Source organism: Vidua macroura, chromosome Z, assembly GCF_024509145.1.
Source record: "Vidua macroura isolate BioBank_ID:100142 chromosome Z, ASM2450914v1, whole genome shotgun sequence".
Taxonomy (NCBI): domain Eukaryota; kingdom Metazoa; phylum Chordata; class Aves; order Passeriformes; family Viduidae; genus Vidua; species Vidua macroura.
Window position 1 is genome coordinate 22707193 of NC_071611.1, and position 16093 is coordinate 22723285.

At 38.3% G+C, this 16093-nt stretch overlaps 1 protein-coding gene across 2 annotated transcripts; it reads right to left on the reverse strand.

Annotated features, from left to right (window-relative positions):
- Nucleotides 1-389: 389 nt before the first annotated feature.
- On the reverse strand, nt 390-12234 carry LOC128822586 (programmed cell death 1 ligand 1-like). 2 transcript variants are annotated; one of them, XM_054004347.1, is made up of 9 exons: nt 11764-12234; nt 10745-10791; nt 8598-8666; nt 7576-7926; nt 6837-7118; nt 5549-5659; nt 3938-3988; nt 2970-3035; nt 390-1415 (listed from the first exon to the last, which is right to left on the reverse strand). In XM_054004347.1, the coding sequence occupies exons 2-9, from the start codon at nt 10782-10784 to the stop codon at nt 1393-1395; spliced, it is 993 nt and encodes a 330-aa protein (XP_053860322.1). In that variant the 5' UTR covers nt 10785-10791; nt 11764-12234; the 3' UTR covers nt 390-1392. The 2 variants fall into 2 exon arrangements, with proteins under 2 accessions (XP_053860322.1, XP_053860321.1); XM_054004346.1 differs by having other exon boundaries at nt 8598-8687.
- Between the last annotated feature and the right edge of the window lie 3859 nt (nt 12235-16093).

A 16093-nucleotide genomic window follows, 5' to 3' on the forward strand; every position in this document is an offset into this window, starting at 1 on the left:
CTGTAGTACCTATTTTACTTAACTGTGGTAGACCAACCCCATTATGATTCTACTACACTGGACAGCTTTCTGAGATTATTAAACACAACCTTACATTAGCTACTTTGAATACTGAGAGCAGTGAAGCCCTGGCATTCATGAATGAGGACTGTGTCCACATTCTTGGGACTGCACAATAAAGTATTTATTTTTGAATGAAAAATAAAACCTGAGTCCAATGAGATTCCAGTTCTCTGCCATCTGTTCTTTGTGGGAGCCATTAGAGGGAGGTCATGGCTGTAGACTTTCTCCTACACCTAAATCTTAGATACTGTTTTTTCTCAGAAATATGCAAATAGAGCTTACACTACTTGCTGACAGGTTAAGGAAAGCAGAAAAAAACACAAGAAAAACAAAACATGTTTTATTAAAAAAATACAATTGTGAATACCATTGTAATAATTTTTTTTCACCTGTGTATGATCCCCCCCAAAAAGCTATGTGCTTAGCAAAATGTAACGTAACAGTAACTTGTGACATGGGACCCACTAACAGGTTTCTTCAGCATTTCTATGTAATCATATGTGCATGTATTTCATGTCCTAGAAGTAAGTAGGTTTTCTTTTTTCCATTCCCAAGAAAACAAAATGGCCATCTAAAGCAAGGGCTGTTTTTCCTAAATGTCCAAAGAATTGTATTATCCCCAGACTGTAAATCAGAAGACAGTGACCAGCAACCAAGTAGTGCCAGCAATATCATGAGGAAATTAAATGCCCAAAATGCTTTACAAAGAAAGATATCAAAAAGCTTAGTATTATTTAATTTCCAAACCATACTTGCCAAGAGTTTTAAATCATCTTTTTCAGGCTTAGCTGCAAGCATCTGGTATTTTAAGGACTGAAAATGCCTGTATGTATGGCAACTTGTCTTGTTGCACCTTTTATAAGGATCAAAGTATTGAAAAGATTCTTTCAACAATGGAAAATCAGTTATGTGCAGGAAATTGAGAGTTCAGGTGAAGAAGGAAGAAAAGAAGGTTCAGAAGACGGCCTATCAAGAGCTAGCTATGAAATTCATGATGGTCATAGACCTAAAGTGCTTTACCTGAAAGATACATTCAATTAAATGAAATCTTTGAAAGACACATTTGCCTAAACTTGAGAAGATAGAAACTTTGATATTTAAATAAATACCTCAATATCTAGTTACATATACAGAAGCTTGCATTCAATAATTTTTATGCTATAATAATTATTTTAACTTCATTACATTTTTTCCTGTATTACAACAATATAGAAGATTGCCATCACACAATAAATACAAAAAATTAATATCCCCTTCAATAGATAGAACACAGAACATTTGAGCTGTCAAATCTTCACAATAGAGGGAAAAAGTCTCCCCCTGTTTTCTCTAGGTCTTCTCAATTTGCATATCTGTAACAGGAAGAATTATATTAAAAAATTATCAAATTACAAAATGATGAAGGCACAGAACACTTCATACCTTTGCACCCCTTTCCTAGAGTTTGAAGGTACCAAAAAGTTTCCTTCATTGTCAAAATTAAAGATCTAAAATTAAATTAATTAAAAGATTAAACAGGAAAAGATGATCATGGGAGGAAATAAAAGTGGTAGTTCAAACATACTGTTGGGACGTACTCTTTAGCAAATACAGTGAGATTGCTGTTGCTTAGGTCCCCTTTTCTTTTAAAACCTTTTAAAATTATTTCAAATACATTTAGTGCTCCCTCTGTCAGTATTCCCAGTGGTATATCCCCAGGTCCTAACTCTTTGGCTTGGCGATCAACACCTGCAGGACCAGCAGGCTTACCTGTAAGTGTAGCAGGGAGGAATTTGGGATGCAATTAATGCAAGTGCTTTAGAAGTCAGCAAGAAAGTGAGAGAAAAACTGTTGCATCCTGGGTTTGGGTTCAGATTAGGGGTTCTGATCCTTGTTAAGTTTGCCAGTTCTGTGTACCCTCGTGCATCCCCCCCTGCAGTAACTAGCTCCAGGCTGCCTGCTATTGGAGTTTCCCCCTGTCACTCTTGTAACCACTCCCTGCCAACTCTTGAGAATTCTGTGCTCATCACCCCATTCCCACGATCCCACTGGCCCCGAAGCCCCATGTCCGCCCCTGCCGTGTTCCCATTGGTCACTGTGGCACACGTCACCGCCACGGTGTCTGTGTTCATTGGGTGGGGATGGTTCCTGTTCTCCCTGTCCCACCCCTATATCATCCCGCTCCCCCCCAGCCTTGGGGCCAGATTCGTCCAAGCGAGGATGGGAGCGGGCTGCGGCTTCTACATCACAGCTCCCGCGGCCAATAAAGCATCCAGCCGCCACATGGACGGATTTGAATGAATTCTCTGCCTGCCTTTTCGTTGGCCAGCCGACCCCGGAAGTAGTGGCGAGCCCCAGCCCTGACGAGAAGCTGAGGCGCCCAAGCCAGGCGCTCGGGAGCCAACCGGGGCCAAGAAAAGTAACGCACAGCTGCTAAAAACCTCAATAATTTCACCCTCCTGTTCCACACCACATGATGTTTCATAGATTTGAGATATTTGATCATGTATTTTCTTGCTTTGTTGAGACAGAATCACACAGCTTGAGACCTGCTCAAGTGGCTGTGACAAGTTCCTGTCCCCTCCCTCATTGCCATCACCAGCCTTACAGATATGCATGAACAATTCTTTCTACAGCAAAAGTACAAGCTGGAAAAAGCAACTGGTTTGGATTTTTATGTATCTCCACATTTTCCTTTGTATATCTTTACTTTCTATTTTAAAAACCAGATTCATTATTTGATGTAACAAACAGTACACAATGAGTTATGATGGTGAGTTTGTAAGACACAGAATGGGAGGCTGTATTATCTCCTGAAGGTTCTGTCTGTTGAAACAAGAGCCTATAAACCAGCCTTGAATCAATGCTCCAGTGACCAGGGATGGTTTATGCTGTGTTCAATTTGTTACGTCGTCATTTATACTTACATTCCAGCTCTCTGTCTTCAAAAGGAGCATGTTTGCAGTCGTGTGTATCCTTATCTTTCACCAGCTCTATAAGCAAAGGACATACATACATGCAGCACTGAGCATAGCTTAAGCTTTTTCTATAGTGATAAATCTATGTTAGAAACTGCCACCTCAGTACACTCGGGATCTAGAGTGACTTGAATGCAGAGCAAAGGATGAGATTAACACCAAAAATACCAATGGCCAACATAAACTAATTTTCACACAGCAATTTAATTTGTGGTGGTCTCCAAATACCCATACAACAAATTAAAAACAAGTCAGCCAGTAACCATCTTCAGAGGCAGCAAAAGGATTTTAGTATCTTCTCTCCTGCTGTAAATATTAAGTCTCTTTTCTCTTTTCTTAATTTCCTTCAATACCACCTATTATGGTGGTACTAGCCTTCCACTGAGCTTTGCTCATAGTAAATAGCATCAATATCACAACACAGAAACTAAAGTTTCCCTGAGTTTCTCTCAACAGGGCCAAACTCTCTATGTTGTGACCAAGACTCTCAAATGCATGCTATGGTACTGGAGAAAACAAAGGAATTTGCCAATGCAGTTCAAATTGAAGCAAAAAAAGCCTGCACATTGGGATGTGATGCCATTCTGAGGTAGTATGTTCCAGGGAGCCTGTCCCATCCTATTGCAGATTTTCCAAAACACAGCATATTGCTCTGATCTTTTCTTGTGCATATCAGGAGTGCATCAGTTCCTGGAACAAGTATGCTTTTCTTTCACATTTTCCTTTCAAAAGGATGATACAGTCGTGAAAAGCCATTCTTCAATTGTAATTTATAGTTGTTATGTAAATGAAATGTAGAAAGCAAAATCAAAATGGAATATAAATCTCCATTTGATTGTCACCATTACAAAATTAATTCTCAAGCAATTATTTCCACAAGAATCACACTCTGCTAGATTTATGTCATATGTACATACTTGCTATTGATGGACCCGCCACAGGTGTTCTGTTGCCCTTATTTGCTCTAGCTGAAAGAAAACAAAAGAAAAAAAAATTAAAATTTTAAAAACCACCCAGAATAATTGCTTTAGATTTAATGAGGAGCTTAATCACATTGGTGGGAGGAGCAAACATTACATAGTGTAATCATTTGTTCTCAAAACATTAAATTTCTTCAAAAACTTTAAAATAAATTCTTCAGTGTTCCCAGTCTATTGACTTCCTTTCCAACTTCCTTTTCTTGTTTCTAAGCCGGAACTCCGTTGATACTATACTAACATCACTGGAAAATACTTATTCAAATGGTTTCCCATTGCATCTTTTCACACAGAATTTGAACATATCAGAAAACAGGGAACAGAAAGGGGATCATCTCAGTGCTTTTTGAGGGAAAAAATACTTTCTGGGAAGATTCTGTTCTGAAAAAAATCACTTTTCTGGTAACCCAGGACAGTTTAGGGTTTAAGACAAAAACCTATTGTCCCTAGTTTAGCTTTTGAATCAACTTACAGTTTATCAAACACACACACTCACATGTGTATGTGTGTATATACAGATGGATATGAAAGCTAACGTGATGTGCATTATCACATACACACACAAACAATAAATATTAGTCAGGCAACCTAGGAAACTTCTGACCTTCAGTGAAATCCCCAGAGGGATTCTTTTAAGCAGTCAAGGATTTTGCTGTCCCTTCTTCCACTTTCATGTTCTTCTCCTATTTCTATTATGTTCTTAGGGCAAGTATATTCTTATACTTGCAGGATTATCTACAGTCCTCTTGCAGCCTGTTAGAATCACCTGCAAGCCTGTTAAGCTTATGAGTACTTCTTTCAAGACGTTTCCATAGCTGCCCCCCTCCCCCACTCGACCTATGAAAGAAAAAGAAATTAACAATAGTAGTTTCAGTTTAAGTAACAAGTTAAAAACCATTTTTTTTTCCTTTATTTTGGGTGCTAGCTATAGTCTTTTCATACTCAGATAACCTAAAAATTATTTCTTCAAGTTTTTATTTTGTTACCTAGCAAGTGAAAACAAATTATTGCCAATGCTTTAGCTTTTCAACATACTGTGATGCTAAAAATGTCCAACATTAATTCAGGAAGTGAACTGAGAAAGCTCAAAACTTAGTAAGGAAATCAATTAAATATTTGCTTTAAAAAACAGGTGCTCTTACAGTTCAGTGAAATTTTTCAGAGAATGTAGAAAAAGAACCACTAAATAACCTCCAGTATCCTGTCTCCTACCAGCATTCTGGTCCCCAGTCAAAAGAGAGGACACAGAACAGGGACCTCCAATTTCCAGTAGGTAAAAAATAAGTGCTTTAATGTTGCAATAGGTTAGATACTAGGCTTACTGCTTACATCCTTATCTATAAGAAAGATTAACAGACATGCATGGGTAAATGGGGTTTGTGAGGGGCTGATAAAATGTTTCACTCTGTCAACTTGCTAGTATCTACTCAAGTCCAGCAAAGAAAGAGAAATAAACTATGTGGTAAAAAACTGTCTCGTTCCACTCAGTGAGGATGAATTAACAGAGAAGATTGATAATAACAGATACTCTTAAATAAATAATTTGCATACCTTTTCTTATGCAGAGCAGAAAGAGAAGCACTGATCCAACAAAAGCAGTAGCAATGAGAGTTGCTCCAACAAAGCGTCTGCTCTCAGTCTGGAGAATGCCATCAGTTGGATCTCCAAGAAAAACAGGTAGGGGATCAGATATTACATAATTGCATAAGTCCTCCCTTTGCCTTTCATTTTCACTATATTATTTTTGCTATTAGCCATAAAGACATTATAACATTATAGACTGTGTCTAAGGTCAGGTGTTAATGGTGCACATAACACTTTTTTCAAATAATGGCAGGGGAAGATAGAACATATTAATGTTTGTCGTGTGATGGTGCCTCTGATCACATCAGAATTCTGCTTGTCCAAGTGTTACATCTGGCTTAGTTTTCCATCAGGATTACAGGACAAAGGTAATTGAGAAAGAGGACAGAGTTCCTTTCATCTGGTAATGATTGCTCGAAATGCAAAGGGTAAGTGGTCTCCTTGAATCCCAGATATTTTTCTTGTTAAAATCAAACTTGCCCATTGAAATAATTACTTGGCTTTCTCACTCTAAACCTGCCTGTTTCAAACTCTTGTCATGTCCAAAATGTGTGACTGCACAGTTGTTTTTAAAACTAGGTGGTGAACTGGACAAGGTAAATGACCTCACTAAGTAACAGTGTGACAAAGAAATACTATTTTTGAGTTGGATTGGGTCTCCAGTCTGGTTGAAAACATATAAGGTTACAATGCAGAAAAGAATAATCAAAAGCAAAAGCAGCAGAGGAGCTGCCCAGTTAAAAGGTTTCATTAGGAATTTTATTAGTCTTGTCCATTTATGAGTTTTCCTTCAATTCTGACTTTATGAGGGAAAAAAAATCTGTGTACAATTACTTAAATTTAAATATGCTCAAAGCAAAGTCTGTAGTGGAAGGAAAAGACCATATTGTTCAAGTTTATGTGACAGTAATCATCAACAAAATAGAATATTCTTGGAAGATGGAAGAATTTAATTTCCAGGTGTTGGGTTGCATGTCTTCCAAATAATAAAACTTTTTAAACATTTAGACTCAATTTCCACATACCTGCAGGTCACACAAAATTCCAGTCTTTAAATTCTGACCATACACACATGATGAACATGTCTTTATGGCGAAAGTATACATTAATAACAAAACTTAATGACATAGGTATGTCTTTCTTTCTAGCCTCTTCAAAATTTGGAAGAAGAAACAAATCACAGCTGATTCGACTGGGACAATATTACATTAGCACCTTGAAGTGTATTACCATAAATGAAATTTAGAAGTGTTACCTGCTATGTGTAAAATGGCAGTTGTATTTTCTTGCAGCTCTTTATTCCAGAATATACAGTAAAAAATCTCATCAATTCCACTTTTGATTGTAAGAGTACTTGTCACATGGTACAACTGGTCACTTGCAGTTTCAGATCTTGTGTTTGCCTTATCAGTCAAATCTTCGTAGTTTCTATTTTGCCATATCACTTCAGCTTCTGGGTATCCTTCTGACTGACACGTCAACTTCCATTCATTGCGTCCTGTGCTCACCACTCCTTGGTTTATAATTGTGTAAGGAGCTAAACAATTGGAAAAAAAATCATTAGCAAGAGGAAGCTAGAAGCACAGCCTGTATTAAATGAAAGACACCTTTTCTTTCCCTCAGCCCCCAGGGTCAAGTTTCAGCTTGGATTTTTGCAGGAAAAGTAAGTAACACTATTGAGTCTATAACTGGAGATACAGGATTTATTACAATTTTGATGTAGTTTAGAAAGCTCACTAGGCTTTATGGTCTTTGTACTCTCTACATGATTTTGCAACCTGACTCCTTACATCTCATAAGGGTTTTAAAGGACAGAACACAGATTCAACCTAAACAGAAGTGCCAAGTTACACAGCTGTGCAAGCACCATTGGATAGCTCCTGTCTCCGATGAGGTTTCTTTAACTGCTAATCCAGATATGTCTTACTTCAGGGTCTCCTCTGAAATCTTTTAAGAGTATCAGAGTATTGAACCTCTGGTAGTAGCACACACACCCTTAACTTTCAGATGGATTGTCTTGTAGTCAGCTCCCCCATAGACAATAACACAGCGGTAAACCCCTGCATCTCTCAGCTTCACATCAGTGATCTGAAGGAGAGACTGTCCCAAGTTCAGATTCTCTTTCAACACTTTTATTCTTCCCCTAAAGTCACTGTGCTGATTTTTGAAGTCTTCCTCTCCTTTGTGAAGTTCATAAACCTGCTTCGACTCATCTTTCTTTTCCCAGCTGACACTTAAATCTCTAAACTCTAATTTCCCATTCACTGGAAATGTGCATTCCATGGTCACATTGTTCCCACGTTCCACAATGCAGAGTGACTGAGGAGCTTCAACAGTGAATAAAGCTGAAAAACAAAATTTGGAAGAAAAGTTAATTTTTCAATAATACACCTAATCTTTGAAGTCATGTCTTACCATATCCATAGGAAATTTTAAGGACCAAAGTATCTGCTGTGTTCTGAAAAGTTAAACATTTTGGTACGTAGTTGTCCAAGTGTTTGACAAGCTGTATACACACACAGTGGGCACTCATACCTGCAGACACCTGCTTTGTGCACACATAGTGTGATGCTGTACTAAAAACAGTGAACTGTATATGCATAGCCCCTCAGCTGTTGCTTTGAGAACACTGCTGTGGTAACAGGCAATTATTAATGCCTCCAATGAAAATGTCCTGTTTATATAAATGCCAATTGTTTTTACCCACAATGTTAAAGAATACACAACATTTCCCAGGTTTGATAGAGCATAGAAAACCTTTGGAGTAATGCCAATGGTACCTTGTTTGAAATGGTGCCTCTGCTGGACCACTGACGGGGATTTTAACCTGGCTCCATATCAAAATACAGGCATCTAGTTTAATGTAAAGCCATGCTTAGACCTTTTCACTTAAAACATTAAGGAAAAAAGCTCAAATGCTAGCAGCTGAAGGAAAACCGGAGAAATTACATTTCTGTGCTTATACATGGAAAGAAAACATACTAAAACAGTTCTACTGCTTTTTATGGCTTCTTACCATTTAGGAAATGCCAGTAGAATAAAAATACATACAGAAACAAAGGCCTTCTCATTATGTAGATGGAACCTAAAAATAAAAATATATAACCTAAAAATAAAAATTAAAAAATAGACAAATATAAATACATACTCATTTTCTGAATTGCACTATCAAATACACTTTATAGTCAATCCACACAAGGAACTGGACAGGAGACACTGAATTCCACCCTATTTAAAAATGGGACAAAACTACACCCAGTAGATAATCAGGCAGAAATCTTCCTGCATGGGTGGGTCCAGAAAAAACATCTTACTTTATTTGCTTTAAATATCTGTTCTTGAATATGGCTAAATAGATGCTTTATCATTATCTGTTGATTAGTGAATAAATACTCACAAATACCCAGTTGTACCCCTAACTATAGCAGGGAATGTTGCTCCTAGTAGGACAATGAAAGAATTTTCTATACTCAGTCAGTGCAGGAAATAGAACTTGGTTTTTCCCCACCTGTTTGCTTTAACATACTGTGAATACACCCTGCTTTTTTTTCTGGTCCCACAGTACCGACCAGAAGGCTCACAAAGTTACATATATTGTGAAAACAATTCATGCAGTAGTTCATCTTGTAACACGTATTTACACAATAACAACTATGAATCAACTGTTCACACAATAGTGCCTTTGTAAAACAGTGACAAAGCCAGTCAATCTACAAGCAGAATCTATTGCCTTGAATTTCTGCTGCTTTACCTCTGAATACAAAAGTAATTTCACTTTTCTGTCAGAAGTTTTTCCCCTTTTTACTGACATAGGTTTTATAGTCCTACACAACATTTTAACATTTTTAAATGCTTATTAATATCAACTCATACATTTAATCTTCACACACCCACTGCTTTTGGTAAGTCTGTATTTTAAGTCATAAATACAGAAAATTGAAGAACTTTTTTCTAAATAAAGTTCTAATTTTGGCCCCCCAAACATCCACCAAAATAAGGAAGGATTGCCTTTAGCTGTTTTCTAGTGGTAGTTTCAGAATCTGTATAAGAAATTAGACAATTGTAATGCTCATAACACTTCCTAACTGATGAAATTCTATCTTGACTGCCATTCTTCACCATTTTTATGTTTTATCCTTCTTTCTCTGATTGTCAACTTTAAGATGATAGTGAAAAAACAATTTTGTCTTGAATTCATATGATACATGTGCCCTTATAGTGCTGTGGCTTAAGGGAACTAGACTCCTTCTAATAATTTGATTCAAGCGACTTCTTTTCCTCAGATTGCTGCTGCCTGATCCCAACAACTGATTTGCAGCAAGCAATCCATATGAAGCTGAGAAAGGAAGGTAATCCACTACACTGTTAACAATGTAAGCATGGTCTGAAAACAGGTGCAAGAAAATACAAAGATTCTCAGGGTGCAAGATCTGATTAATTGATAAATCCTAGGCTTCATAAAGTGATTAGATACCAGGCTTATTCCTTAGCCACAAGTGATGTTCTTGAAAGCACTAGAAAATTGCAGCCCAATCCTGTGGGTTCACAAGAGCCTCTCTGAACACGTATGTATCAGAATGCCTCCATCATGATTCCCCTGCTAGAGTAACAAGCACTCCAGACCACCAACTAAGCTCCAAAGTAAAACTTCTCAAATAGGATAGAGGTATACTCATCACACAAATGTGCCATACTCACCCTTATTCTGGAGACAAGCCTGCCACTGAGACTGACTGGGTATTGTGAACTCCCCCTATCAGAATGACCAGAGTTGCAGCACACTCAGATGCAAAATACTTTCTATTTTTTTTTTTGTTTTGTTTCAAGTAGAGGCTGTAGACTGCTCGTAACAAAGCAGACTGCTTGAACTAGTACACTACTTGGAACAGACAGTATGTGCACTACAGTCAGGATACTGGAAGACACCCATACTCCTGCCTGCAAACCCTATCCACCTTATTGACAGAAAAACTGAGTGTTGGCACAATCTCCAGAAGAGGAGTTCTGATTAACTCCTGGAAGACAGACGACAACAAGTTAGCTTTTATAATCCTAAGACCCATGTTTATGTCCTGCAATTGCTGAAATTTATTAGCATGCTTTCTCCCAGTGTAGGGGAAAACAAGTTTTACAAGACAGAAAAGAAGCATGACTATTACTTACAAATTTCCTCAAGTCTGAGAAAGTTTGCGGCTGTATTCATTTGTTCACTTTCAGGGGGAAAAATACGTAGGTCCAGGTCAAATCCAGGTGTGCATGCAAAAAAGAAAACCAATAACCATTATAGAATCTCCTCCCGTTTTGCCCTGAGCAAAAAAATCCTCTGGATCAGTTTGAGATCTTGACATCAATCAAAGTCCTTTACTAAAGCTATCTGCTTGCTGTTTTTCTTACAGAACCTACCACAATGCCCTTTCTGTCCTCCTGCCTGCTTCCAACATCTGTGGCAAACAGTTTTTTAAAAGCGAAGTATATTCACTGTGCAAATTGCTCCTTAGTACTGCTGTTGCACGTTTCTCCCACAATCAAATGAAAAAGACAGGAAAAAACAGAACTATTTGTCAAAAGACTTCATGTGACAACTTAAATGTTGATGTAACTACACCTACTTCTTTAGGAAACTTCCCCATTATTGGAAAGTTCCCCAGCAGGGAAAATTCTGTATTGCTAACAGTGGTTCACTGTAACCAAAGACATAAATGCTGCAAAAATTAGAACATAAAAATGCCACGGGTATTTTAAGAAACGTAATCCGATCAAAGCTATGTGTGAGCACTAGTCCTTGGAACACCAATTGCAAGTGGTCATCCATCTACACAAACTCAGGGTCCCTAGATTATTAATCTCAAGCCATGCCAAAAAGCTGGTAACAACAACTAGAACTTCCTACACAATTTTTTCATGTCTGTAAAGGTCATAGGAAGAGGAATAATGTAGGAATAACAGGAAAAGCATTTCCTACCCTCCTCTTGTAAAGACAGATATTCTCTTCCTAAGATTTGGACACAATGAAAGCCCCATGCCTTACTACCGTGTAGTGAAAAAAGAGTTCTTAATTCTATGTACTATGTTAGCAAAAAACAGAGAGCACTGTCTTTTCAATTTTCTTGATTCTAGAAGTAATTTAAGAATACAGAACCTCCCTCCCCGCTCAAGTGTTAGAAGCAAAAGGATGTACTCACATTAACTTGTAGACTGTAGTGGGAGAACCGGGTCAACAGCACAAAATACAACTCTAAAGATATGTTTCAGTGTAAACTCATTCTCTTAAGTTATCTTCATATACAACAGAAAAGGGTTGAAATTCTCAGAGGAGTTAAAATACTGTAAAATGAGCACTCTAAAAAATTTTCACTGTTTTCTTTTTTCCACCTGACAGCCTGCTAACAGTATCTGTCATGGAAGAAAAACCATGTAATGTACACAACTGATAAAGTTTAATGTTTTTACTTGATATGTGAGATGAATGTGGAAACTGTGGTATATTAAATAGCTGAATGTAACCTTTAGGTTGTAACAACCTGAAACTACCGTAGGAGATTGAGGGGGTGGGTATTCACAGTAGGTGAGACTGATAAATGTTAATTTCCACTGGCTTTTTTGCTGCTCTTAAAAATACACCAAATTATATTGTCTCTGTGAAGGAAAAAAAAAAGGTGCCACAGAAAGAAACTGAAACACATTTATAAAATATTGTGAGATCAGAGTAGCCACCTTTCAACGTATTGACCTTTCAATGTCAGGAAATTAGTTTCTGCTTTTTCATTGCTTGCCTTGAGGTCACAGGGTTGCATTTTCCATGTAAAATTTTAGCAGCAAATAAAAGACCAGGAAAGGTGGCATTTTGTTTTGTTGAGTTTCTTTTTGTTCTTATTGTTTAATTTTGTTGTTTATACACACATTATATATATATATATATATATATATATATATGTGCACATCTGCATGCACACAAACACATTTACTGCACAGTTCTATACTGCGGTGGTGGAGTTTGAGTTTTGGGGTTTTTTCACCTGTTTTGCAACAAACTTCCCAGACTCCTATCTCAGTCCTGCCTGCCACCGGGCATTCCCAAGGACAGCAAACGCTTTCAGGGAGAACGTACCCGGGCAGGTTCGGGAAGGGCTCCGGCCGCCGGCAGTCCCGCGCCCCGCAGAGCTGCCGTCCGGCTCCTCCCTACCTGGGGCTCTCTCCGCGGCCGCCGAAGCTGTGCGGAGCCTCTCCCGCCCCACCTCGGCCAGGCCTCGGTCGGACCAGGTGTGTTACTCCCCGGCCCCGGCCCCGGCCCCGGTCCCGGCCCCGGCTCCCCCCGCTGCGGGTGCGCCGGCCGCGGCCCTGCCGGGAACTGCTCCCGGCCGCGGCTCTTGGCGGAAGCCCGTCCCGAAAACCCCCAGCGCCGTGCCCCTACGCCTCACGTTTCCCAGAGCTTCAGCCGAGGCAGAACGGGGAGTTCTGTAGGCAACTTCTCTCCTCCTGAGAGCAGTGAGGCTCTAGAAAACAAAACCAAAAGCGGCATCAGTACCCCTACCTCACCCTGCTTCCCATGCCTTTTCTTTATCGTTTCTTTTTTAACATGGTGAGATCATTTTATTCACTTTCTAAACGGATGGCTTGCATGATGGATATGTACTCATGAGGAGGATGACTGGTGTCAAAAGACTGGAAATGATGACACAGTATCCAGGATATCCATAAATTCCAGGAGCTATGTCCTACTTCTCCAGAGACAAAGAAGCAATTTATTTCAATAGGTCTGTTCCCTGCCACTTAAAGAGCCTTCTGGGAGACAAACCTCCAATTTAATACCATAATAATATGATCTGGACATACAATGTTGTGTAGGGTTTTTTTGTTGTGATAATATTTCTTATGTTATGAAACATAACCCTAACAAAATCTCAGCCATAACTTTTCTGCAAGAAAGCAACCCTGAAATAACAATGTTAACTCAGGACAGTACTAGAGAACCAAAGAGCTATTGTGAGAGCGGTTAACTAATGAGTGTATTTACAGGGTAAAATATAAATCAAATACAAAATTGTGATCCATGGTAGCATACATCTCAGAGATGTGTACTAAAGGAGAGGAAGGACACCCAAAGCCCTGTGCTCTCTGTGCCCTATGCATACTGCCACCTGCAGTATGATGTTAATGGTTTTGTGGACCATAAGCCAGCAGGTGTTTGAGAAACCACAAGAATCCCTACCTGGAAGCCATCAGGTTTTCTGTTGATACAGTGCATTGATGTGGAGGTGTTTAACAGCAAACAATTTAATTGTGTTCAAATCTTCCAGAAACATATAACATGAGTTCCTCAGAAAGAAGGATGTAGATACTAGGTTATGCTTTAAAAACTCCTCTGCACACATCTCACACCTACCTCCAGACAGACAAAGATTTTTGTCCCTGCTGCTTCCAGGCCCTTCCCAGGGGATATCAGCCCAACAGAGACACATCTCCACAAGCACAGAGAAGCACAGAGGTCTCAAGACAGGTAGGAGCCCAAACAAAGGACTTAGAGGAAGCTCGTATTTTAATAAGCTTCAAATAGGTTAGCAATAAACATGACATTTGTAAATGGCAACTTTACTTACACAGCTGTGTGGTGTACATGAGTTACAAAACAGTCACAAAACCAGACAAAATAATTTTAAGCCAAGCTGTGAAGTTTCTTTCCAGTAAAAACAAAATATGACTACAAAGACATTCCCAAAATGAAGTGGAAGCTTTTGGTTTATTATAAATGCTTTAAGTTAACTGTAAAGACCAGATAACGTAGGGGCTTCCCCTACAGCAAACAAAAAATGCTTTGTCAAAGCTACAGGCTTATCTTAACTCTGTGTAGCTGCTAGGATTTTCCTTCACACAATTCCTATTTTCAAAAAAGTCAAATAGTAAAACAAAAAATAGGTAAAAATCTACAAGGTTGCAATCATCTTTCTTCATTAATGTAAAATATTAAAAATCTGGATTGTTATTCTGAACATTCATTACTAAAATCTAAAAAAAAAAAAGAAAAAAGTTACTGTCACAGGTTAAATAATTAGTTATTATGGGGTTAAAATGTCTTACAGTCATCTGTGTTTATAGTGAGTACACTTCTAGCATACTTAAGTAAATATACTGTGGTAAAACAAGGAAATTGGCTTGCTAAATTCTACTAATTCAGGACATTGATCTTCAATTTCTTTCTTAAGTTTCTTTCAAATTAACTATTTTGATTGATAGATTTTGGAATTTAATTTTGTAGGTAATCTTTCAAGTTCAATGAAAGCAGTCAGGCAGACTGATACAGATATAACCTATTTTCCAGATACTAGTTCTGCAGGCTCTCTTTAGCATGATATGTTTCCTTCTCAATCTGGATTATATAATTGAAGAGAACAATTAATTGTTTAACATCCAAGTCATTATGGTAAAATTCAACCTGATGCATCCAAGTGCACTACATGTAAAGATAAGAAAAAATACTCTTGCTTTCTTTCAAATATTTCTTCTAGTTCTAATTCTGTGTTCCTCTTTCTTCCTCATAATGTATAAATCACAAATAAATTACCTAATGAATATCTGCATCTGCACAAATTATAGCTATTTCAATTTTTAGTTGACTCTTTTTTTTTTTTTTTTTTTTTTTTTTTTTTTTTTTTTTTTTTTTTTAAGAATCACAGTCAACATTTCCAAGGTTCAATTATTTTTGGACCAGCTGTTTGTGAGAAAATATGCCTTATAATTTAAATATTATTTTTAAAAATATGACAAGAATAAAGGAGACATGACTGCCTATCTAATAGATGCCAGATTTGTGTTACTATGAAATGTCTTCATGATTTTGTATAGGTCTTTTGTAATGGCAGAAATACCTGTTGCTTTCTGGACTAGAGAAATACTGCCTGCCTTCAGAAATGCTGAAAATCTAACAGCACCATGCAATATATGATGCTGTCTGATTTTTTCCTGTAGTCTCCATACCATGACTTGACAGACTGGGAACTGGAACAAGAGAGGCTATATCCCCCAGTGTGGTGCCATGAATATTGACAATATCAGTGAAATCACATAATTCAGTTCATGTCTGGAGCTGCAAGTTGTACTGACAAAGAGAGGCAAGAGCTGCAGCCCCTGCTGCAGGTGGGCTCCTGACAGTGTTTGAAGTCTGACGTAGCCTCCCTTCCACAGGCATGAATTGCAGTGGCTTCTTGTGCCCTATGGAAACTAGTCTCCATTCTCTATGCTTGTTGGAACCCGAGGTGTCCCTTAGACACTTTTGGATGTTCCGGGTCCGGGTCAGAAGCATCTGAGACCCTGGCAGGCAGCCAGAAACCCCTGTGGTTGAATTTGATCCATGGAACAATTTACCAACCTTGCAGGAAGAACAAGAAATCACAAAAGTTTAGATATTATAATAGAAGTAGTCACAAAGTGAAAGGAAGGATTTTTGAGTGCTGTACAGGGGGGTTTTAGGCCTTGTACAGGGGGGTCTGAGTTTTGTACATGGGGGTCAGAAGTTCT